The sequence below is a fragment of the Lupinus angustifolius genome, chromosome LG11 (assembly GCF_001865875.1).
Source record: "Lupinus angustifolius cultivar Tanjil chromosome LG11, LupAngTanjil_v1.0, whole genome shotgun sequence".
Classification (NCBI taxonomy): Eukaryota; Viridiplantae; Streptophyta; class Magnoliopsida; order Fabales; family Fabaceae; genus Lupinus; species Lupinus angustifolius.
Genome location: NC_032019.1, coordinates 211,619 through 236,567, shown reverse-complemented (window position 1 = coordinate 236,567; position 24,949 = coordinate 211,619). Strand labels below are relative to the sequence as shown.

The 24,949-nt window shown below is 34.9% G+C and overlaps 6 protein-coding genes and 1 long non-coding RNA gene across 11 annotated transcripts in view; 5 read left to right on the top strand and 2 right to left on the bottom strand.

The window, feature by feature from the left end:
* The window catches only part of LOC109360209 (intracellular protein transport protein USO1-like), a 6,218-nt gene extending 3,094 nt beyond the window's left edge, over positions 1–3,124 (top strand). Inside the window, exons 4-11 of the mRNA XM_019604934.1 lie at positions 150–260; positions 398–508; positions 823–903; positions 983–1,060; positions 1,389–1,854; positions 2,079–2,188; positions 2,385–2,415; positions 2,720–3,124. Coding sequence (XP_019460479.1) covers positions 150–260; positions 398–508; positions 823–903; positions 983–1,060; positions 1,389–1,854; positions 2,079–2,188; positions 2,385–2,415; positions 2,720–2,850 — 1,119 coding nt within the window. The 3' untranslated portion in view covers positions 2,851–3,124. The remainder of the gene's footprint in view (positions 1–149; positions 261–397; positions 509–822; positions 904–982; positions 1,061–1,388; positions 1,855–2,078; positions 2,189–2,384; positions 2,416–2,719) is intronic.
* Positions 4,697–21,846, top strand: LOC109360206 (nuclear transcription factor Y subunit B-3-like). 4 transcript variants are annotated; one of them, XM_019604928.1, is made up of 2 exons: positions 4,697–5,246; positions 9,274–9,425. In XM_019604928.1, the coding sequence occupies exons 1-2, from the start codon at positions 4,745–4,747 to the stop codon at positions 9,408–9,410; spliced, it is 639 nt and encodes a 212-aa protein (XP_019460473.1). In that variant the 5' UTR covers positions 4,697–4,744; the 3' UTR covers positions 9,411–9,425. The 4 variants fall into 4 exon arrangements, with proteins under 4 accessions (XP_019460473.1, XP_019460476.1, XP_019460475.1 ...); XM_019604931.1 differs by lacking the exon at positions 9,274–9,425 and adding an exon at positions 21,821–21,846 and having other exon boundaries at positions 4,700–5,246; XM_019604930.1 differs by lacking the exon at positions 9,274–9,425 and adding an exon at positions 8,898–9,072 and having other exon boundaries at positions 4,700–5,246.
* On the top strand, positions 6,720–7,680 carry LOC109360207 (protein TIC 20-v, chloroplastic). The gene is made up of 2 exons (XM_019604932.1): positions 6,720–7,425; positions 7,535–7,680. The coding sequence occupies exon 1, from the start codon at positions 6,779–6,781 to the stop codon at positions 7,385–7,387; it is 609 nt and encodes a 202-aa protein (XP_019460477.1). The 5' UTR covers positions 6,720–6,778; the 3' UTR covers positions 7,388–7,425; positions 7,535–7,680.
* On the bottom strand, positions 7,292–7,504 carry LOC109360210. The gene is made up of 2 exons (XR_002109137.1): positions 7,458–7,504; positions 7,292–7,427 (listed from the first exon to the last, which is right to left on the bottom strand). It is a non-coding gene; the product is annotated as an uncharacterized LOC109360210 (long non-coding RNA).
* LOC109360199 (ribosomal RNA small subunit methyltransferase B) lies at positions 8,806–15,352 on the bottom strand. Of its 2 annotated transcripts, XM_019604921.1 has the most exons (18): positions 15,265–15,352; positions 15,156–15,222; positions 14,954–15,016; positions 14,547–14,701; positions 13,973–14,083; positions 13,700–13,765; positions 13,439–13,522; positions 13,262–13,348; positions 12,524–12,615; positions 12,360–12,420; positions 12,059–12,118; positions 11,787–11,847; positions 11,384–11,491; positions 10,331–10,449; positions 10,182–10,253; positions 9,996–10,081; positions 9,564–9,660; positions 8,806–9,231 (listed from the first exon to the last, which is right to left on the bottom strand). In XM_019604921.1, the coding sequence occupies exons 1-18, from the start codon at positions 15,316–15,318 to the stop codon at positions 9,100–9,102; spliced, it is 1,575 nt and encodes a 524-aa protein (XP_019460466.1). In that variant the 5' UTR covers positions 15,319–15,352; the 3' UTR covers positions 8,806–9,099. The 2 variants fall into 2 exon arrangements, with proteins under 2 accessions (XP_019460466.1, XP_019460465.1); XM_019604920.1 differs by having other exon boundaries at positions 15,156–15,337.
* LOC109360208 (RPM1-interacting protein 4-like) lies at positions 18,201–20,195 on the top strand. The gene is made up of 3 exons (XM_019604933.1): positions 18,201–18,265; positions 18,790–18,975; positions 19,860–20,195. Exons 1-3 carry the CDS (start codon positions 18,260–18,262, stop codon positions 19,902–19,904), a joined length of 237 nt encoding a protein of 78 aa, XP_019460478.1. The 5' UTR covers positions 18,201–18,259; the 3' UTR covers positions 19,905–20,195.
* Positions 21,242–24,570, top strand: LOC109360203 (altered inheritance of mitochondria protein 32-like). The gene is made up of 5 exons (XM_019604925.1): positions 21,242–21,577; positions 22,156–22,241; positions 22,354–22,659; positions 22,749–22,832; positions 23,909–24,570. Exons 1-5 carry the CDS (start codon positions 21,272–21,274, stop codon positions 24,336–24,338), a joined length of 1,212 nt encoding a protein of 403 aa, XP_019460470.1. The 5' UTR covers positions 21,242–21,271; the 3' UTR covers positions 24,339–24,570.

Sequence of the window (24,949 nt, the reverse complement as noted above, 5' to 3'; positions counted from 1 at the left end):
CGGTTGCAATCATGGGCTTGTTTTTCACCCAAAAAAATATATTAAGCCACCTCTGCATTTAAGAATATAGGACAGTGCATGCTTAGACTTTTTAAAGATTACTCTAATATTACGCTTACCTGGGATGCTGAAATCGACAGATAACAAAGATGTTGTTATGCTCCTACATGACCCATTTTTTACTCATTTGCACTTTGCAGGCAATTCAGGTCAAGAGTAATATATTAAGATTTTCTGGATTTGTGTGGCATGAAAATGAGGTAATTTCTAATCGTAAGAAGTATGAAAGTTGATACCCGTAGAGTTTTATAGACTTGTTTTTAATCATTTCCTTTAATGTGTGCCTGCTTTTCTGCATAATGTCCTTGTCTACCTAATATTGTAATTGTTACTGCAGGAAAAGCAAATGGTTAAAGTGAAAGAAAAACTTGACAGGTGCAATAAAGAGAAGTTACTGGAATTTTGTGATTTGCTTGACATTCAAATTTCCAGGGCAACGACTAGGAAGGTTTGTTGGTTTAGCCTTGCTGATGCATTTGTTGTGGGTTCAATTTAATAAGTTTAAGGGAGGTAGTTTCATGCCAAACATTTTTCTGCTCGATATCTTTTCAGAAACTAATCTTTTTCTCTATAAATTCTATCTTCTGTAGATATGGGGATGATAGTACTATGTTTATGTGTTCTCGCCTGAGTTAATGCATGTAAATAATATAGTAATGCATTTACCACTTCGTAACTTGAGTCCAAAAAACATACATGTTTGGGTTTATACCAATTATTGTATCTGTTGTTTTTCATGCTTATATTCTTGGACATAAGCAGGAAGATATTATTGCAAAGCTGATAGATTTTTTGGTTGCCCCTCAAGCGACAACAACTGTTCTTCTTGCAGAAAAGGAGAAGGTTTACTATATTTTCCTTTTCTTTTGTTGTTATACCATTTTGGTGCAACATATTCATATTAAGCTTTCCTTATTATCAGTTAATTAAAGGCAAAAAGCGCAAGCGCACAACAAAACCCTCATCAAGATCAGGAACTTCATCAGGACATGCTGCTAAGGTGCTCTTTTATTCCTTTAGCTGCAAATTTAAAATGTAATTTAAGCTATATATTTTTAGTTGTGAAGTGCTTTCGAAAGTTAAGTCTTAGGGTAGAAATAGAATATTAGTCTTCCTTGCCCATGGGATTACTCCATGCCTATACCATTAAATTGTTTGCATATTGGTGGTTTATTAATAGTGTTTCTTCCCCTTGTAACTGTTAAGGGGGGAAAGTGGGTTGAAACTTGGTTATAGTTGCATATCTTTGACACTATCCATAAGGTGTATTTTAATTGGCAGCTATCCTTAGTTATTTGGTTTTGCAACCTTTTGTGGTGTATTTTCAGAGTCCGAAGAAAATTGAAGGTTCTCCAGTAGCTGGGGAGAGAAAAAGTACAACCGACACAGAAGATGAGTCAGAGGTAGAAGGGAAAGATGAAGAAGCAGAGGAAAATGACAATGGCGTTCCTGACAAGTGTGATGATGAAATACCTGAGAACTCTGAAAGTGAGGGAAAAGATGATTCTGATCATGAACCTGAAGATGTGAAGAAACCAAGAAAAATTAATAAGGCATCATCCACAAAGAAAGAATCCGCTGCAAAAAGTAAAATACCGCAGAATACAGTCACAACAAAACCTCGCTCAGCTCCAAAGAGAACTTCTAAAAAATCATCTACCATCCGTTCAGAGTTTGATGATGATGATGATAGTGACGCAGGTCCGAAGGTATCCACAAGGAAGAAAAAAATTGAAAAAGGAGGAAAGAAGAAGACCTCATCTCTGAATAAATCTTCCTCCAAAGAGAAAACAGGTAGATATCATGAATTCTACGATGTTATGATTAGCATACCTTTTGTATTCTGGTGAAAAACTACAAATTTAGCTGAATCAAGCATTAAAATCCTAGTAGTCAACATGTTTACATTTCCAATTTGATTGAATGTAAATGTCTTTATTTGGAAACCTTAATAAATGATTTTAATGTACATCATCATTGTCATCTTATGTGCTTTATGACTTGTTGTATATATTAAGCTGAAAAGATTAGTAAAGGAAAGGGCAAGAGCAAAGAAAAGTTGGACCCCAGTGTTGATCAGTTACGTGATGCAATATGCAAAATTCTGAAGGAAGTTGACTTCAATACGGTAAGTTGCTTTATGCTAGATCATTTACAATTCCTTCACCAGTGCAAGTGAAACGTGTTAAACTAGATTTAGAAGTAATATCAAATGTTGCATTTTGCATTGCTGTTATTAGATTGGCCAGCTTTGATCGTTTCAATGTTGCATCTATTGAAGGTTGTGTCGTGTCCAAAATTAAAACTCTTTCTCTCTTTTGCAGGCTACATTTACTGACATTCTGAAGCAACTTGGTACGTACCATTCTTTTTTACCATTTTGTTGTGTATCAATTTTAATAATAGTACCCATTTAGTTGCAATTGTTAGTTTAAGAGTGAAGCCTCCTTTTGTCAGTATTAGAATTTTAGCTATTGATAATTATTATCCTGCAAACTTGTATGCAAGTTTTTCCTTGACCGGTCTGGGGTATTTAATTTTAAGGATCTATAACATGAAGTGACTCCACCTAGTGGAAAGGGGCCTGGTTGTTGCACAGCTTACTAAGATTGGTACCATTAAATCTAGGGGCCTAACAATATTTGTGACGATTTTTCAGCTAAGCAATTCGACGTGGATCTGACTCCAAGAAAGGCATCTATAAAGATCATTATTCAGGAAGAGCTGACGAAACTAGCCGATGAAGCAGATGATGAAGAGGATGATGATGCTGAGAATGCTGAAACCTGACTGTATAAAATAACTTGATCCAACTTATGTGTCTTATTATGTATACTTTTGGCTGTAACTTATTTTAAGCATCCATCCAATACTACTGGTATTTGCAAACTTTAGTGGAGGGCCTTGAGAGACTTTTAGCAGGCTTCCCAGCATGCACTTTCTTATAGGATTTTACTTTTACTGTTCATGAATGTGTAACTATAATACTAGTTTCAACACTTGTCTAGTTTAATAAATATTTTGCATTTGAAAATATTACTTTGATGAGCATATTGATTGAATGATTGCAACAATACTGTGTGGGATGAGTCAACCTACTTCACTTCTTCAGCCTTATGATTAGTGTGTGATGCAAGGACAAGATGCTATGATCGTGGTTGACTGTTATGATATAGTTAATGGCCATTATGACATAATAATAGTAATAATAATAATATACATATTTGAATAAAAATGGTGTCACTTTTTACCAACTTAGGCACATTTTCAGGACCTAAACTATGTGAAAAGGGATCCTACTTCCTAGTCAGATGCTCTCTCAACTAACACACTAGTGGAGCACCAACAAAATGTCCCTCACAATTTAAGTTCATGCAATCATGTTAGCTCAGTTACAACAATACAAAGTATCAAAACATTATAAGGTTTAGATTCAATTTGTTTTTTATAATGAAATTGTACATTGATAAGTGATTGGTAAATATAAAATTGGAAATATAGATTGATCTTAGAACGGGAAACATTTGATCTTCTTTAGCTTTTTATTATTAGATTTTATATATGTGTATATGTTAATAGAAGAAATCTCTTAAACAAGATAGTGTAAAGAAAAGAAAAGGAAAGGACATGAAATGAAGTGTAGAAATTAAAACAATGTTGAGTGGGTCGGTGACCCCACTCAGCACCCCGAATAATGTTGAGTGGTAATAGCCCTACATGCAAAGTCACTATGTGTGTGACCACTGATCATGACTACTTGACTAGTGCCACCAATTTTGTATGCTCCATAGGCCTACGTCTCCAAACGATTATATTTTAGTATATATGTCTATCACTTGTTTTCCCAATGTACCCTATCAATATAATCTTACAATGTTACCATGACTTATTTACTATCTTAGTTCCTTTAACTAACAACCAACTAATTAATATTCCATCACACATCACAAATGGTATCATATACTCGACTAGCTAGCTATTCATTCCAAGTCCAAATGTCCAATGCCCCAAAATATTATTCACACACGCACTTTAGCATATCTTCTGATCATAGATATGATTGTGGACAGAATACCATAAAAGACAACCAACCATATTGCTATCTAAGGATCCCAATGTGAGTGTGCCATTACCATCACCAACACTCTTTTCTAGTTTATTAGAACAATTATATCTTAATACCATCTTTGCATGTTCTTATATTTTTAGTTTAGGCTAAACCAATAGTTGACTTTCCAAACATTTGTGGCAATAAATCCCACACATTGCTGGTTCTCAGATTAGGAAAAGTTCAACAATTTTGGGCATGCTTATAGTGCTGAATGTTGACACTATAAAATATACAATATTTTTTGTTGGTTAGTTTTTAATAATTTATATTATGAGTGTTTGAATTTAAAAGAAGAAGGAACATAGATACTAGTACCTTATCGAAAAAAGTGTGGAAGAAACATTTGAAGATGATATGATGTGTGATCCAATCCGAAGGGTGGAAAGTGGTACGTGAAAAGAGTGAGACTTATCGACTAACAACGTTCCATATCTATCCACGTGTCATTCAGATACACTCTTTATTAACCCGCCTCATCCAACGGACCCTCTCCATTCCACGAACATAGAAGATACTCCTACTACTACTGCTTTCAGATAAACTCTTTCTTTCAAATTCTCTGCTTCTATTTCAATGGCGGACTCGGACAACGAGTCTGGAGGGCAGAACTTGGGAAATGCGCACGGCGAGTTATCGTTACGAGAACAAGACCGTTTCCTTCCGATTGCTAACGTGAGCAGGATCATGAAGAAGGCTTTACCAGCAAACGCTAAGATCTCTAAGGACGCTAAAGAAACCGTTCAGGAGTGTGTTTCCGAGTTCATAAGCTTCATCACCGGCGAAGCCTCTGACAAGTGCCAGAGAGAGAAGAGGAAGACAATCAACGGCGACGATTTGCTATGGGCGATGACCACGCTCGGATTCGAAGAGTACGTGGAGCCACTGAAAGTGTATCTCCAGAGGTTCAGGGAGATGGAAGGGGAGAAGACTGTGGCGGCGCGTGATAAGGAAGGTGGTGGAGTTGTGGTTAATAGTGGGTATGACTATGGAGCTGTAAATGCAATGGGGATGATGATGCATCATCAAGGACACGTGTACGGTTCTAGTGGATTCCATCAAGTGGCTGTGAGTGGTAGTAATAGTGGTGGTGGTGGTGGTCCACTTATTATGGGTAAGGGTGGGCCCAGTTATCCTGGTGCTGGATCTAATGCAGGTAGACCCAGATAGTTCATTCTCTCCTTTCCACATTTTTTAATTATTATAATGCAAGACTTTTACACTATTTTTATTTGTAATAATAAGACTAATAATACTTTAATTATTATAATGGAGTTAGTTATATTAAAAAAAAAAGAGATTATGAATTGTACTTAAGAGTTTTGATTGGCTTGTCGGCACTCTGTAGAGTGATTAAGACATTCCCGAAGCCAATAATATAGGTTAGTGTTGTAACTGTTGTATCATACAAATTCTACTGCTTGTATTATTTATGTCCATATGGTTTAATATTCAGATGGAACCTCTTTCTGCAATTTCTGCATTGTTGGACTATAAATTGATCAATAAAAAATACCTCAAATGCTTAATGTTTCATCATATTTTGGAACCTTTTCTTAATAGAGAAATATAACCAAGTCAACAATTGACCAACCGACACAATAAGAGACACAACAACACATTGATACTTCTCATTTGGGGGCGGGACGCTGCATGTTAAATTGTCTGGCGAGTAAAGAATGCACTTCAAACTTCAATTTAGAAAGAAAAAAAATGCTAAATTCTGTCATTATATTAGCAAATAGATTTTCTTATACACATTAACCTAACACATTTACACTTCTGAATTAGCAGAAGGATTTTGAATTTGACACAAGGAAAACAGAGAAATTAAATTTCTATTTATTGAAGGCTTATTCACCCAATCAAGCCATCCATTTATTGACTCAGATTAAAAACATTTGTTAAGTAATAGGTTAGATCCTAGTATCCTACTATGACAGTATAAAATAAACCTATTTAGAGAAAGAACTATAACTTGGCACATTTTCATGAGACTGACTAAAAAATCAATATATGGTTTCCAATAAAAGTTTGATTTGTTCCCTGAAGCACCACTTTCTGATTTCTCTTCAATAACAAAACTGCAAAAGGTTATTAGGTTCATTAGTTTCTGGAGTCGAAGTTGTGCTTGTAATTTACCTCAAATGTCCAAACTCCAGCAATACAATATTGTATTTCATCGTAACAAAGAAAATATAACTAAGCGATTGCGGTATGCAAGTATATGTCTAAGTTTGACGACAGAATAGAAAGGGCTTCTGTTTGGGGCCCTTGTCCTACACAAATTGGGATGATAATTCACATTTGTGTTTGAGGATATCCATTACAACTGCCCTATTTACTGCACCCCGATATCATTTTCTCAAATTATTTAATAATATTAAACTATTTTTAGCAACAAGATATTAGTCTGTGTTTTCACTGAATCTCTAAGGTAGAAAAAAAAACTATATTTATTAGAAGAAAGAACCACACGAATCTAAATAAGATTAATTTTTTACCGACAATATTTTGAATGGTATTCTTCCCTATGTTTGTTATCTATCTATTGAAACTCCTCTCTCTGGCACTCCACTTTCCACATCTGTTCCTTCCTTAGAAATTGTGATGGTTATGGCCACTTCCACCTTCTTCTCCCCTCTCATCTCCATCTCACACAATCCATTCCATTCTTCTCTCTTCATTTCTCCTTCTCTCACTAACAGCACCAGAAAACCCAATCTCATCGTTGCCAAATCCAACGGCAGCGATTCCGCTGATCCCTCTGACCGTTTCATCTCAGCCCTCTGTTACTTCTACCCTTTCTTCGATGGCGTCCAATATGGCAAGTACGTCATCACCCAGTTCTACCCTCTCCAAGCCGTTATTCAACCACTTGTTCCTGCGATTAGGGTTTTCAAAAGCTTCCCCTTTAATGGCTTCCTCGTATTCTTGACCCTCTACTTCGTTGTTGTCAGGAACCCTAATTTCACCAGGTATGTCAGGTTCAACACTATGCAAGCAATTGTGCTTGACGTTCTTTTGATTTTCCCTGATTTATTGGAAAGGAGTTTTAATCCCAAAGGTGGATTGGGATTGGATTTTATTATGAGTTTGGATAGCACTGTCTTCTTGTTCCTCTTTGTGTCTTTGATTTATGGCTCTTCTTCTTGCTTGTTGGGTCAAATCCCTAGATTGCCCATTGTTGCTGATGCTGCTGATAGACAAGTTCTTTGACTTCTCTTTCCCCACTATTTTACTTGTATATCAATTTCACCTTAGTTACTGCCAAACTTTGCATTTTCACTTCCTTCATACCTATCCTACAATGTTCTGCAAAATATTATTGCTTTCTTTTCTTTTCTACTTTATTTCTTATATCTTATGTTCCTGTATTTTTATGACTTTATAAATCAGGAATTTGTTATTCTGACTTTACTTTTTGTGCATTTGAGACAATAACAAACTTATCTGTCTTAATTGTTGATTGATAATTGAATTTGATGTTATATATCTCCGATTCAGTTGAATGGTTGTTGTTTTTAAGGTCCATGTAAATGAAAATTTTAGTTGTATCTGTATTGTTAGCACCTTTACAAATAGTTATCTTCTCTTGTTAGTTTTTATGGAAGATTAGAGTGATATCTTTGTAGAATTGTAGAACAGTTTGGTATAGTGTTTTTGATATCTTTTGTTTGTAATAATTTCATTAATATAAAAGAGAGTATAGAGATAGAGAGATGCAAGATAGTTCCACATGTATCAGTTGCCAAGGCCATGACAACTAAATAGTAAATATAGTTCCACATTCTCACCAGAGGAAACAAGGGGACACAAACATCAAACAGAAACACATTTTCAAATATTAAACGACAGGATGTCTATAACACATTTTCAAATAAAATTTGTGCAAACTGCAAATAAAACAACATCTACAATTGAGTTCAAATTGGACCAAACTCAACTACTCCAACATGAAATAAGTCAACACTCTTATTGCTGTCTATTTTTAGGGTAAACGTACAAATTTGTGCACCTTAACTAAATTATTACAATCTTGATGTATCTTTTAAATTAATTAACAAAATGGTGTATTTTTTGGAAATTAGGCATCAACGTTGGCGTTTTGGAAAATAGGGTAACCAAGTTTCATATTTTTTTTCCACCACAAGTCAGACTCAGCAATTGAAATGTAGAGTTTTTATTTTAATATAACTCAGTTACCCCATTGGAGATATTTTTTTTTGAAGTAACTCATTATAGAGCTTATTTTTTTTCCTCACTCCAAAATTGGCATCCTAGATACGGAGTTTCATTTTAAAACAAACATTTTATATAATTGGCAATAGGATTGTCTAGTTTCTAGAAGGCTTCTTGTATAAACATTACAGACTCTGGAAACTTCATTAGCTATTAACTGTCAAATTCAAGGTCCTATTGCCAAACATTCAGTTAACTGTTACATAAACAAACTGTACCACTATGCCATTGCACTCATCTATCATGGGTATGGTCACGTACTATATTTACTATTTAGCATCATAACAGTACAAACATCATTGCTTGTTACCATATATTAAACATTTCAATCAGGAATATCTTGAAAGTGTATATGAATTTGGAGAAAACTTCAATCCTCTGATTTATGTACTTGCTTTTTAAGTATCATTATCTCCCTCAAGTGCTTCATGAAAGTAAACTTGAACGGTTGAACCTTTTCTAGAGAGACATCAGAATTTCTGTTCAGGAAGTGAAATATGCCACAGAAGGTAAAAGCCTGATTTCAAAGCTTATAAGCAAGAACTGTAGAGAGACAGGTCAGCACAGCAGCAATCTGTATCAGCCTCTTTGTTTTTCATTGAATGTCATCCCAAAAGGACAACAACTTTACCATTATACCAAGACTCACCATCGTAGAGCAACCAAGGATTGCTTCCCCGAAATTCAGTTTATAAAGCTCGCACCAAACGAGCTGCAAAGGACCCATCCAGTGAATGTTTTACTGGGTTCGAAAAATAGAAACCACTTTGAGTCACAAAATCAGCTGAAACATATTTGTCAACAGGATCAATGTGAAAATCCTGAAATTCAAAGAAACATTTTATTAGCACTAGAAAATTGAGAGTGGAAATCATGCATTGAAACTCACTGTCATGAGCACATTGTTATTTGTAAGAATAGAAACTCAAACGAGAGTAACCATACCCAAAAAATGCTATTCAACAATGTCCCTGTAACATACATAGTCTCTAATATCTAATTTCCCTAAAGTCCATCACCAAGCTTAAAAAGAAGGTATAGCAGTAACAGCTAACTTCACAATAATCAAAATTGAAGGTAATTTTTATTAAAACAAATAGGTTTTTATTTGAAGCCAAAAATGAAATATGTGAAGGTTAATCATAATACTTACCGGATGTCTTTCAAGAAATGCAGCTACCCTCTCATCATTCTCTTCGGGATCTATGGAGCATGTACTGTAAACTAACACTCCACCTGGTTTTACTAATCTGCACGAGCAGATTTTTTTTACATGAGGCCAATATCATAAATAAGTTTCAGCACTTCTATAAAACTCACTTCAAAATGGAATACTCAAGTTTCATCAACTTCTAAGCATACAACAAGCCTTGATCCACTTCATGATTAGCAACTATTGTGTGATTTCTTATTTTCTACTTCATTTAATGTATTTTCCGAACTGAAAATATTGACACTTGACCACTAATGAAAAGTTCAAAACTGACACTCATGACAGTTAAGCACAATCAGAACTCATTTGCTAAACCGAATCCGAAGTTTTATGACATCAATTAATGCACACAAGGGGAATTTCTGGGCTTACTTGGATGCTGCATCGAGGAGCTCATCCTGTAAATTTTTCAGTTCTTCCATATCCTCCAGCTTCCTGTTCCAACGCAAGTCAGCTCTCTTCGAAAGCCAAGGAATAATAACAAGTTAATAATCAAGACATCGGAAATACAGTTAAATTAACAATGATAATGAGTAAACGCATATTTAACACAGTCACCTTGGAAAGAACACCGAGTCCAGAGCACGGAGCGTCCAACAAAACTTTGTTGCTCTTAAGTGGTTCGATATCCTGGAAAATAAGAAAAGAAAACCACTAAGAAACAAACAGTTTATGAGTTCAACATTATATACCAGGTAATAACATACAGTCATTGTACGAAGATCCGCATTGATAGTAGTAACAACACCATCTACTTGGTGTAACTTTGCTGTCTCTTTGAGAATTCTCAACCTACCACGATTCACATCAATTGCAAACACCATACCTGAAAAAACAAGTTTTTTTCTTAATGTTGAGGATGGGTGGTGGTAAAGTAACTAAGCAAGAAACTAATATATCAACATCTCAGCAAGTCATTGCAAACCAAATTACACTGTCTAACAGCTTTATTTGAATAACGAGCTTTACTATAAATGATTCTTTGGCCCATATTCTCAACTGGTTTGGGACCTAACACATCTACAGGTGGCCCACTATAATGACCGGAGTAAGCTCCAATACCATATTAGAATAATGATAGGTACCAGAAATTCAACAACAACCAAGCCTTAATCCCACTAGATGGGGTCGGCTAGATAGGTCCCAGAAATTCGCTAAAGAATAATGGAGTCGAGCTCCTTATAAAACAACATGGGAAAGATAGAAAAATCTGCAAAATTAGAGTGTTTGCATCTTCCCTAGCCAAAGGCACAAACCTTGACTGAAGAATTGCCTACCTCTACTCTCAGTTCACCTCACATTTATCCCCTCTCATTCCTAACTGAATTTCCACTCTTTCCGCTTTCCCACTACCACATCGGCATCCAGTTTTGGTACAAGGCTTGGCATGAATATTGCCCATCTTGCCTTGAATGTACCCATTGACTCTCTTTCTAGTCTTTCTTACACACACATCTCATACCCAAGGGTCTATCAAATAAGGAGATTATTATCTCATCAGGATATAGAGATCATATTTTTGTAAGATTTTATGGTTTGAGAAATGGAAAAAAATACATTTTAAAACTTTATTAACAGGTAGAGATGTTCTTAATAATTCCAGTTGCTAGGTTCAACAACAACAATAACAACAAAGTACAGCATAGGCAGTGTTTGGGATGAAAATTTTCCATGGAGAAGAAAACAGTGTTAGTCAGTTTCTGGAGAAAATCAAATCTAACATGATTTTTTAAAATAAAATCTGTGACAAATAAATATACCTTGGCCGCTTAGACGAGAGGCCATGTACAGGGTTTTTCCACCAGGAGCAGCACAACAATCAATTATAGTTTCACCAGGTTGAGGATCAACAACAGAAACTATCAGACCTGCAATTCAGAATGTGTGACACATGATAGTCAATTGAGACCTGCAATTATAATTAAACAATGCTAGTTGGCATCTTGGTGACTCATATCTTATGAAGGTCAAGGACAAGAGAAATTTATGAAGAAACTAAAGTCCTAATAAATAGTAATACACGAATATGAACTTATATACATAATGCATTTTGCCTAGTAGATCATCATAGCAAAGCACTCCAAATAAAATAAGAGAAAGAAGAGGAAAGAAACTTAAGATATTATAATAATCCATTCTATGAGAAAATATGATAAGTTTAACCTGCACTCTCATCCTGAACTGAACATAAACCCTTTTTTAGAAGACCAGCTTGAATGACACTCTGAAATACGAAACTACAAATAGTCAACAACTCGAACAAGAAAGTTATGCTTACCCACAGTTGATAATAACAGCAACACACCCATGTGACTTCAATACCTCTCACATGAAAAAAAATAAAAATAAAAGAGGCACCCATGATGTACACTATCTAACCTATTACACAATTTTACACATGTACATTTCACCCTCAAAAAATTGTGTATTCATACCTGCAACCCGGTTTTCACACGAACAAATTCATCCAAATGTGATGAAAGCTTGTGTGGGACCTGAAGTGTAAGAAAAAATAATTAAACCTACCAGCGAGACAAAATATACAAGGAGCAAGATGTAAAATACAACTATAATGTGTGCAGTCACATGGACTTGTACTTGCACGCATAAAGAGAGAGGAATTCATTCAAAAGAATTTGCACGGAGCATAAGTTTCCAAAGTAATGATAATAAGCACAGGTAAAAAATATTTTTATTTAAGCAGAAGGTAGTGGCACATTATGGGAGTGGTAGCACCTTCAATGTATTCAGCTCTGACACAAGGTCATCTCTTGAAAAGCCTCTTGCACAGTTTGCTCTGACATTGGGAAAAATAGAGCTTCAGTTCTTTATTGTATGAGTTATATGCTACTTTGGGTGTAGCAGAGGAAAAACTGAAAAAGGAAGAAGTTTTTACTAGCCTTAAGCTGAAACTGGGTTCACTGTTGTTCCATGTCATCAATTTAATGGTTTCTTCCTGGCCCAGATATTTCGTCCATCTCCTTACTATCCACTAGAAAAGAAACAACGGGAAATTGTATCAATAATCTGATCTTAGGTTACAGTTCAACAATGATACTAACCCATGAAGCACGAGCGATCAATATGAGATGCATCAGTTTCACTTCTAGTGTAATACATTACAAATTTCCACCTTCTCAGTACAGATTTTCAGTTTTTCATAGTTGACTTACCAAGTATCTTTTGATAACAACCATTATGAAGCATAGCATATTAAGAAAATAGCACTAATACTTTAGGAATCCAAGACATTGGTACAATGCGACTATACAAGTACAAACTATATATTAAGAAAAAGTTTCAAGTTTTTCTTAATATCTGTTTAGAGCCATTTTGCATCTTTTTGCCCGATATTGTACCATTCATGATAGCAATACAAACAGAAAGTAATATGTATCGGAAGTGCACATCCAAAAATCTATTGAGCAGTGATTAATGTGTCAGATATTGTTAACTATTGGGACATAGAACTTAGTTATGGACTTGTGAAATTCATTCCGGTTATATTTTGCTGGTACTGATGCTGACAACAAAATAGATATAAAAAAGCATTTTATTCCTCATTTGGTACTGAATTCAGATTCTGGACTATCCTAAAATAGAATTGCACAGAAAAAGGAAGGCAGTTACACACTCACAACTGGATGTGAGTACAGGGTTGCCAGAGCACGTGCTTGAGCACGGTCATCGCCCTCCACTTTAGGCATGGGGAGAGTTTCATTTTCCTGCAAGCCAAACATAAAATGGATTTGACACATTCTTCACAGTTTCCTGCTCTTACAGTTATGGCATATGTAATATGTGAAAGGGAAAACCTTAAGCACGACTAGCTTTCTGAGGATTCCATTGACCATGTTGCCAGCACCAGATCTGAGAGCGACTTTGGCAAGCCTCACATTCTGCATTTCACAAACAAGTGGACAACCTTAATAAAAAATCAGACAAATGAGAATCCATTGTGACTATATATTCAATTAACATCCCATTATACATTATTTGTCATATCAGCACAAGCAACATCGACACAGTTTATTTCCTGAGAAACGAGGAATACACACACAACCCAAAAGAAATACCTCATCTACAACAGCATAAGGTGGCATATCTAATTTGACAATCTCGTAGAAGCCAATTCGTAAAATCTGAAACGAAGTACATAGAACAGTAAGCATGCATCGAAATAGCGTAAGGTCTCAGACCAATAAATGATTGGCTACATCATGCATCTTTATTTCACTAATTTTCACCTACAAAATACTTGTTCAACTGTGTCAGACTAAATTAGAACAAAAGTTAAAATATTTACTAAGTTGATGATTCATGCAAACATACTCATAAGAAGTTTAGACCTGTAAGAGAAGAGGTTCCATGCTAGATATATCTTTATCATGACATAGTGAACTGATGAGATGATCAAGATATCTTCTCCAACGAATTGTACCCCCAACAATGTCAGTAACCTATGTATTTGAGAATTGAAATTCCAAACAAGAAAATGATCAATAAATTTGCTCATGAATGGTAAATGGCATGAAAAGGAGTATAAAAGTAAAAATACTTCAATATTTCAGTCTAATAAAAAACTATAATACTCTAGAGTTGCATCCCATTTATTTAGACTTCAAAAACTAATTCTCCAGAAACGTTTTTCTGGTGTGCTGAAACAACTAGCTTCTCTTAAAACTTGAAATTGAACATTTTTCTTCTCAAATAAATGTTTTTTTTTTCCAGTAATCGACCAAGCATACAAGTGTTAAAGTGATTTTTTAATTAGGAAAAAAGCCTAAACAAAAGATCCATTGTTATCTTGAGCAGGAAAATAAATTTGTTCCATCAAATTTGCAAGTTATTTGACCAACACAGGGTAGAAGAAAGGAACTTCTATGTTTAAAGTAGAGAGAATGAGTTGAAAGAAGTGATAACCAATCTAAGATCGTGATGACTTAATTCACGGGTGCGAAAACCAAGAGTTCTTTGGACATATCCCATCTCGTTCTCACCAGAACCTTTGCCTTTCTCATTGAGAAGGTCAGCAAATGCACCACCTAGCTCTATTCTCATCAATCTCACTGCTGACACTACAACATACATAAGCAAATAAGCAACTTGTTTAAAACACCAAAATTGTGGTGACAGCATAAACATAACTATACCTATAATGTTATTTTATGTCTTTTGAATTAACTCATTTAACAAATTATGCCATAACTACACAACACAAGTATAAGTTTCAACTACAGTTCAGGCTGGTTCAAAACTAGAAGCTACAATATCAGAATTGTGCTACTGGTTTTATCGGGAGTATGAATAGTGGATATAGAATTACATACCAGCTCTATGAGGAGAAACCTCTAAGTTCAACTTGTGGGTTTTGAGCAAACGATTGGGAGCACCTGAAAGATTCAGTTTTTATAATTTGTAAGTTATTGGTGATAATAACGAGTGAAGCATGCATGAATAAAGTAGTAGTAGTAGTAGTAGTAGAAGTAGGAGTAGGAAAAGCAGGGAAGTTTGTAGCATTGTAGTTGTTACCTTTGGGAGTGGAGGAAATGGAGCTGCGAGTTATGTGGGTAAGCTTCAATGGCTGTGAGTTCAGGTTGGAAGAAGAAGAAGAAGAAGAAGAAGAAGAAGATAAAGAAGAAGAAGAAGAAGATAAAGGTGTCAATGGCAGAGAAATGTAGAGCAGCTGCGACATCTTTACCTTCCTTCCTTCCTTGGATAAACCAAATCCTCTAATCTTTTATATTACATTTTATTTATCCAGAGTTTAATATTTTTCCAATAAACTTTTTTACGCTTATTTATTACTCCTCTCTATTATTTTTCATTTTTTGTACTTTTTTTACCTTTTGTAGGTAAAGAGTTAATCTTTTTCAAGATGCATGATTGGATCTTCCCACCGTAGATATATTCTCAATATTCGAACATTCAATTTTTTGGTTATCCTAGAGATCTAATCAGACCTTAAACTATTAGACCAACTTATTATTTATATTATTTTTTTACATGAGAGTAAATATTGATGTATAACTAAGCGCACTTACACAATAGATAAATCTAAAGTAAAGAATATATAACTATTCTTTTTTGTTATAAAAGGAAACTAAAAAACAACAAAAACATAAAGAAATAAATGTGGATATGAATGGATCGAGAAGAATTTGCCATTAGCAATGGGATACTCTTTACAGGTGGTGGTGTCCATAACCCTCAGTTTCCTCGAGCTTCAATCTTAGTAAGGTAGTTTGCAACTTCATTAACTTCTTTAAGAGTATGATCCAGATGGACAAACCAATCATGACTTGGAAGTTTCTTGATATCAAAGAGAACACAACAAACATTTGTGACTCTAGAGGATAGAATATTGTTTCACCAAATTAACAACCATCAATGAATCAAAATGACACATAATATTTCTATACTCATCTTCCCAAACTAGACATAAGCTATGCCTAATGCATAAAAGCTCAGCAAGTAGCAATGAATCCTTCCCCACAAACCCGATAAAATGATCCTCACCTATGCAACTCTCATCCACATTGATCTTTATGAACCCAGTTGGTGGAGGAGTCCAAGAAACATATCTCGTTATATGAGTGAATTTGTTGCCAAACTTACCTCTACTAGCGGGAGTTGATAAAGCACCAACACATATTTTGCGTGTGATGAACCCAATATTCCATTGATCATCACCCATCACCAAACTCACTATAATCCAGCTAAGAACAAATCAGCATCAGCCCCACAACCAAACGTTTTCAACCAAAGAATATGATCCGCAATACTAAACCGAGATTTATGCCGGAAACCAAGTCAGAGCTAAACTTTAAGCGAGTGCGGGCAGTCACGAAGGTAATGAAGTGTGCCATCACAAGTTGTTGAGCACCTACCACAAATAGTAGAATGGACAAGACCACGATGAGGTCGTAGTTGGTTGATGGGAAGAGCGTTGTGACATATTAACCAACAAAGATGTTGCACTTTCCGCTGAGCAACTTCCAAATCCACTCATAGTTATACTCCATTGCTTAGTTCTTATAATAACCGCCCAACCACTGAAAACCCAAGGAAGCAGCATACTCACCATTGACATTGCCACTCCAAACCAAGCTATCCTCTGTACTGTGAAACATAGGAATGGGTTGAGCACAAATAAGCTACCTAAGTGCCTCAGACGTAGGGGTATAACACAAGGAAAGATTACAGTTGTTGTTACACCAAACATCTTTGACTTTTAGTTGAGTATCCGTAATGTGGATATAGTCAACTATTTTGCATAGTTCACCCTCTTCCATCCAATGGTCATACGAGAAGGAGATGTTCCCGAAACCAAGTCTCCAAATAAAACCTCTATGAAGCTCATTTTTCACCTTGATGATACCTCTCCAAGTATAAGAAAAGTTAGTGGTAAGAGCAACGTCCATAATATGGACATTCTTGAGATACTTATTATGAAGAACCTGCACCCAAAGTTTATCCTCGTTATACATGAGGCCCCACATCAGCTTCCCTAAAAAGGAAGTATTCACAAATCTAGCCTCCCGAATTCCCATGCCGCCATATTTCATGGGACTACTCAAAGTCTCCAAGTTAACAAGATTAAAACCCCGTGAGGCACCACTTTTATTCTAAACAACTAACTTTTGCATAACCAAATAAGACGACAGAAATTTTTTAAATTTCTTTCATTTATTTTTCTTTTAAATAAAACAACTAATTTTTCACCTCAGTTTTTATTTCTTTTCAAATTTTGAACTTTATTTCCTTCTCTTTTCTTTCTTACTATTTCCTTTTTTGATGTACTAAGATTCACGTTTAAATATTAATCAATTTATTTAATTGTAGTTACATAATATTTGTAGATATTTTAATTAAATCTATATATTTAATTATCTCTATAGAATTATATATTTAGTATTAACATTATATTTCTTAAAAACTTTAACTTATATTTAACTTTAATTTAGAATAAAAAATATTATTAACGTAAATAAGTGTATAATTACATGGTCAATAAGTGAATAGATAAAGTCATATTTTCTTTTTCTCTTCTACCAATAATCCATGATTCTTCTTTCTCCTTATTCTCTTTATTTCCTCTAAACTTCTTCTCAACAAGCTAAGGAAGACTTTGGAGTCAAGGATCTGTATGGTTTACAAAAATAGAAAATGTAACATAAACATTTTGACTTGTTATTTATTATTTGAATTTGAGGAAAACGGAGTTGATGTTTTGCTTATTTGGATTGTTTATCTGATCTTGTTCTTTTGGCTTAGTTCTTCTACCAATGACTAAGTCCAAATAAGCAAAATATAACACACTAGGGGCTTAAGCGGTAATAATAATTAACTAAATATATAAGAAAAGACGTTTCACCTTCCGCCGTTACGTTACTCCCTCTCTCTCTCTCTTCCTAAATTTGGTTCCCGTTTAACACCTAACAATTTAACATAACGTTGTTACTAATAATACTATATATAAAAAATGTGCACTTCCATTTTTAGCCCTACCCCCTCTCTAAAAACGTTTCTTTCTCTCTCTCTCATTGTTTTTGCTCTCAATTTTCAATTTTGTTTCTCCTCTTTCTTTTTTCTCTTCTTCCATTATCATTCGTTTCTTTTCCCTCAATATCATCATGGCGGTTTGCTTCTTCTTCTTCTCCTTCTCCCACTTCAATTTTCATTCATCATTGCTTTCATTTTCTGATCCATTTTCCTATTCATTCATTAATTATTGCATTTCATAATTACCCGTCTTCGATTATTTCAATTTTAGGTTGCAACGCCTTTCATCATGATTTCATTTTTTTTATTTGAGCCGAACATGTATGAAACTTGTTTGTGTAATTGATTGGTTGAGGAAATCATAATTTCAAATTCCTATAATTTCTATAGGTTATTTTGTTACTAATTATTGACTATAATTAACCTTACAAAATACTCTTTTAATGAGTGAGATATGAATTTGGTCCGAAATGGTGGTCACAATGCACACCATAAATGATCAAATTGATTTTTAAAGGAACCAAATTGAGAATCTCAGGATGGGATTGATGTTTCAATCTGAGAAAGCTATATCTTTTTGAGGATTTAGAATTATTTAGATGTTTGTTTGGTATATATATTCTATTTTGACTTATACTTATATTATGGTATTAATATACAGGAAAAGGGACGGCCACTACCAAAGTTTGGTGAGTGGGATGTTAATGATCCAGCTTCAGCTGAAGGGTACACAGTAATTTTTAACAAAGCTAGGGATGAGAAGAAAACAGGTGGCAAACCTGAGTCACCAGCAAAGTCTGACCCTCAAACCAGACCTGCTGCATTAGATCCTTCAAAATCTCAGAGTGTAAGATATTCTTCATTATTAAACATCTCTCTCAAACTTTACATGTATCTCTATGTCTGTGTCAACAAAAGATATGTTTTCTCCCAAAATAGTTGCCTTATATGAAGAAAGTTTTGTAACTATGTTATAATAGGTTTCTGCTGAGTGGTTCCTCCTCCTTGTTGTATCTACATAACATTTGATACTTTCATCACTGTTTTGAGGATCACATCCATTCTTCTCTCTTGCATTAAAACTTTGAAAAATAGAAATTCATTATCTTTTTTCTGATAAGAATATAACATTGCACCAATATCAGATTTGGCTCCTATTAAGTGTGAGTAGTAAGTACTTTAGAGTGTAAAGTGCTATAACTCCATAAATGTTTAGTTTATACTTGGAAGTGCAGCTCTCAATTTTGGAGCTGGACGGTAGTGATGCATGAACATTCAATTTTTTCTCTCCATATGGTTAGCTGATCTAACTCGTGGATTATTTGTTGTCCTTGCACATACAACTTCGTGAGAAAAATGTGTATATTATTTTTATTTCCTCTTATTTGTTGAGTTTGGTGCATAGGGGAGGTTGTTGATTAATGTTTAAACCTTAGAAATAGTCTTTCTATTTGTAGAGGTAAGACTGTATACATCTATCATCACCATACCTCACTAAATGTGAGTTTCATGCACTGAGTCACCTTTTTATTGCATTTAGTTGAACATTATGGTATCGTTTGATCTATTTAACGGATATTATCTTGTGAGATTAAGGCTTGGTTGTTGTCTTATTGCATTTAGTTGTATTATCTTGTTAGGGTTTAGATTGTGAATCAATCATTAAATTGATTTGGTGCTGGACAATTAATTAATTCACAGGCTTTGTCTATATTTGCCTTTTCCTTTCAGAAAAAGTGGTTTTGCTGCATTCAAAGCCCTGCTGCGGAACAATAGCAATGGTAGTTCCTGTGTAAAAGCTTGAACAGAAGAACATGTTTTAGTGTAATTAGCTCCCAGTGTTTTCTTAAGGATAGATGCTATTGAGCCATAACTAAATTCTACTGGAATATAGTTTACGTGCTGTAAAAGTAAGTTGCAGTGGGGAAACATGTACTATTATGTGTTGTTGTTTTGGTTTATTATTAGAAGCCACAGTTGCTTCGTTTTTTGCTTTGTCTTACTATGAGTAGAGCTTTGCTTATCACATTGCATTCCTTGTCATATTATTAAACAAATCTTATTTTATGAACTGATCTTATACATTACTTCCGTTTCATTCTTATTGTTAGTTTCTTTCTTGGTTCCTAATCCTACTCCAAAAAATTGGGTAAGAGAACAACTATTTTGGTTCATATTAAACATTTGTTTCTCTTCCTAGTTAAATACACAGCAACAAGTACATCTTATTTCATTTGAAAGTTTGTGGTTACAGCAAAATAAATCTTTTATAACAATGATTGATACTTCAAAATTTCATCAAATCTATATTTTGGAGAGTATACATGCACTTGGAAATCTTTTAATATAGTAGGAACAGAAAGTTAAGACATTTTAATTTTTTAATTATATTATTTATCTCTCAATTTTCTATTTTCCTTTTAACATTATTTCTAAAATGGATAAAATGAAGTTAAGTTAAATTAAATCTTTATACCATTTACTAATTACATAAACTATATATAGATAAGAAGAAAGGGAGTGAGAAATGATTATCATATAAGCAATTATAGACAACGGACAACATACTACATAAGTAGGCAGCCCAAACTAGAAGACAACCAAGCATTTTGAGAATTCACATCTCACATAAAAACATGTTTGTTATGGTTTGTGAAACATTGATTGTGACATGGGCACCAGATATAATATTCATATATCGGACATGAGAAATGTCCTAGATACATGACAGGGACACCACTATATATATAATATTATAAATAAAAAATATTTAATATGACACAATAGTATTATAAAAAATAAACAATGATTAAAAATAAATAATAAATAATATAATAATAATGTAAAAAACTCTTATATGGTGAATATATATATTTGTTTTCCTCTTATTGTAATAGCGATAACTTTTCATTTATAATTCAAAATTTAATTTGAACAGAGTAGTGTGATTAAGGAAGATGATATATGCAAGGAAAAATGGTGAATAGTGAATTTTGAGTGAATGAGTTTGACAAGTTAATTATTCGATAAGATATGATGAGGTTATCCTTAAAAAAAATGACATAAGTTAAATGAATAAGTAGGAAGTGACATGACCCACCATTTTGTGATTTGGTTGTTTGAACTGAACTAGACATTTTTCGATGGACAGAGAAGAATCACTCTCTTTCACAGTCCCTTCTTCTTCTTCTTCTTCTTCCGCTTCTGGAAGCTTCCACAATGACGGTCTTCTCATTGGTGACTCCTCTGATTCTGATTTTGGATTCTCCCGCCTTGATTTCCGCCAGAGTTCCCTTCCCGGCACCGTCGAGTTCTACAACCGCCACGTCTTCCTCTGCTACAAGAACCCTCGCTTCTGGCCACCGCGCATCCAGGCTGCTGACTTTGATCGATTGCCTCGGTTGCTCTATGCTGCTCTTCTCACCAACAACACTCTCATCAACAAGGAGGTACTTACTCTTCTCTTCTCTTTTCCTTTTTATTTCATGTTTCTTCATCTTGCTTTTGTCTACGGTTTTAGCTTCAAGTCATTAATTAATCCACGTAGTATAGATGAGAATGCTGCATTGGATAAGTATCCACACTAAACAAGATAGGATTGGAAATAATTGCCTCAGGGAAAAAGTTGGAGTAGCTCCTATTGTCGAAAAGATGGTAGACTTCTGTATTAAGTGGTTTGGACTTGTGTGGAGGAGATCGGTAGAAACCCTCGTAAGGAGACTAGATCAAATGGAAACAGTCCAATTCCTAGATGAAGATAGAGACCGAAAAAAACCATAGGGGAAATGTTAAAGAAAGATTTAGAGTTCAACGATAGAACGTTAAGACGTCGTCCGATCCATGTAGCCGATCTTACCTAATGGGATAAAGGCTTGGTTGTTGTTGTTATAATTAGATGGTAAAAACTGTATAGATGTTAGGTGATGTAAGTATGCATGGGTAACATTTTTTGTGAAAATGGTGTGTCCTGTCTTCTTCCTTTTCAATTAACTCTGGCTGATTTGTTTTGGACTTACATGTTTGATAGACCCGCTTAACGATATGTGAGGGTCATGACGGGACTGAAACATCTAATGGAGATGTACTAATCTTTCCTGACATGATCAGATACAGGTTAGTACAGCATTTGTTTTGCTGCTTCTGGTTTCTTCTAATTGTAATATTTCTCTGTTTTTCCTCCTATTTCGTTATTATTAAGTATTAACACATGCTAGTGAAATCGCAGGAGATTAACACATTTTGATGTTGAAACATTTGTTGAAGAAGTTCTAGTGAAGGATGGAGAATGGCTTCCCGGAACCCCCGAAACATTACATGGCTCATATGTTTTTGTCTGTTCGCATGGATCCCGTGATCGTAGATGCGGTGTTTGTGGGCCTGTCTTGGTCAGTAGATTCAAGGAAGAGATAGAGTTACGTTCTCTTCAAGGTAAAGTGTTTGTGAGCCCATGCTCACACATTGGGGGACATGAGTATGCAGGAAACGTCATTATATTTGGATCAAGCATGAATGGAGAAGTCACTGGGCACTGGTAAGGGAGAAGACCTGTCTGGTCATTAAATTATTGTTTATTATACTGAATATTGAGCCAACCCATATTCTCTTGAATTAAAAATGTAGGTATGGATATGTTGCACCTGATGATGTACCTTTATTGATTCAACAGCATATCTTAAAGGGGGAAATTATAGACTCATTATGGAGGTAATAGTTTTTTGCAATGCTTTATTTACTGTAGTGTTTTTGTGTGAAAACTTTGTGTTTCTCCTCTAATTTTCATCCGCTAAAAGTTATGATAGCATGATGACATCGTTTGATCTACCCGACCTCACCTAGTGAGAGTTAGGCTTGGTTGTTATTGTTGTAAAAGACAGTAGCAAGGCTGTCTCTCTTTCTTTTCATGGCTTTTGGCCTATTGGAGGGAGCGACTGGGCACAGGGGGGCTAGAATTTAATTCTTTATAAATATTGTAAGAGCAGGCCAAGAAAGTTGGTACTCCTGAGGTGAAATTTTACACGAGGTTTATTGTTAAAAGAAAAGTCAAGCAGCAAAATTCATAGTTTTGTCAAATGATATTTTAACACAACCAAGATTCCTTCACTCTTTTAGGGCCCATAAAATTTCACTTCAAATAAGGTGGTTATTTGCTTTTCAGCATGATCTCTTCGCCTATATAGATTCATATGCCCTTTTTAGGTCTATATCCCAATGCTTTAATATGTGATTTCATTTTGTCCTGAATTTTGAAATAAAATCTCCTTGAGCCAACTTTGGTTTTCATATTTTCTATGCAACTTGTATTCAGGCAACAAGTGGTGCATTTATACTCTATCTGTTGGTAATTTAGTATGTCAGCTTTGCTCCATATTCCTTTAGGTGCACCTGCCTGTTCTGTTGTTGACTGTTTAAACTATCTACTACTTACTAGTCACACTCGTAAATAATGTTTTCCTTGCCAATGCTTAGCACTCAAATTTAAACTATTACTTCCTTACATTTATTCCTTTGTCGACTTCTGAATGTTCAGAAACTTTTGCTTTTCCCATAACTCATCAATGACATCTCTCTCTGCCATGGCCTATGGAATGGGATTTTTTTATCTCTTAGGTGACTGATTTCCCCTCTTCATAAATCTGATACTGGGCCTGCTGAAATCCTATATATGGTTAAAGATAGTAGCTGCCTTGGGAGTTATGAAACCTTTTGCTGTATAGGTCCTTGAAAAATATGCTTGACTCGATTTCATTTTAACTTTTTCAATATTACCAATTTGCCATCAGGGGGCAGATGGGTTTATCAGAATATGAACAGATGAAAGAACAAGAACAAAGGCTTCTGCTGAATGGCATAAGAAGTTCAGAAGAAAGCAGTGCAGCGTATAGATCTCAAGATAATTTTGTGAGTTTCTGCCAGTCAAATGGAGTGGGCTACTGCCAAGAAAATGGAGACTCTGCCTGCTCTCAGAATACTGTGTTAGTGGAAAAGAGAAAGAACCCTGATGCCATTGAGGTGGAGGCAAAACTCATAGCCGATAGTAATAGCACCGAGACTGCAATTTCTAAGATCAAAAGTGGTAAAGAAACTTCACGCAAGGTTCATTCCATGACATGGCTTGATGGCTGGGAGCAAGAAGATACATATGCTGCTCTTGCTGTGGCCTGCGCTGCCGTGTCAGTTGTCGTTGCCTATAAATTCTACAAAGTGTTGTGATAAGTGGAATTAAACATTGGCAGTGTTTTTGAGTGGGTCAAATGACTTGAGCTTTATTATTTTGGTATATATAATGGCTTCATGTTGTTTGAAGCTAGTGCAGTTCCGCTTTAGATCAACTACTTACCCGGCGTTCAATCATTAATCTGAACATATGCGCTAAAGTGCTTGTGGAATATTATTGGCTGAAACTGCTCGGGAAACTTGTGATTTGCCATTTAGCTTCTTCTGTCATATATTCAATTTAAATACTTGCTAGGGTTTGGGAGCTGAAACACTTCATATCAGAGAATATAAATTAGCTATAATGTAGAGGGGTCTCTGCAAATGCTAGGCCCTATTTATGGCAACAAAAGGTAGGAGCATGACTATCATTGAGATATGAAGTTGTATTTGATAACAAAATAGTTTGATTATCATTGCCTGTATTACATAGAGAGAGACAAATGTGTATCATATTACTTTAAATTAAGAGTCAATGTTCATTTTGCAGTCTCCATTGTAAACAATCAACTACAACAGTATTACACCATAAGAAAAGTGTGTATGTTCAAAGATGAAGCAATCAACTTAGAAAAAGGTGCAACAAATTGCACGCAGCCTTACCAAAA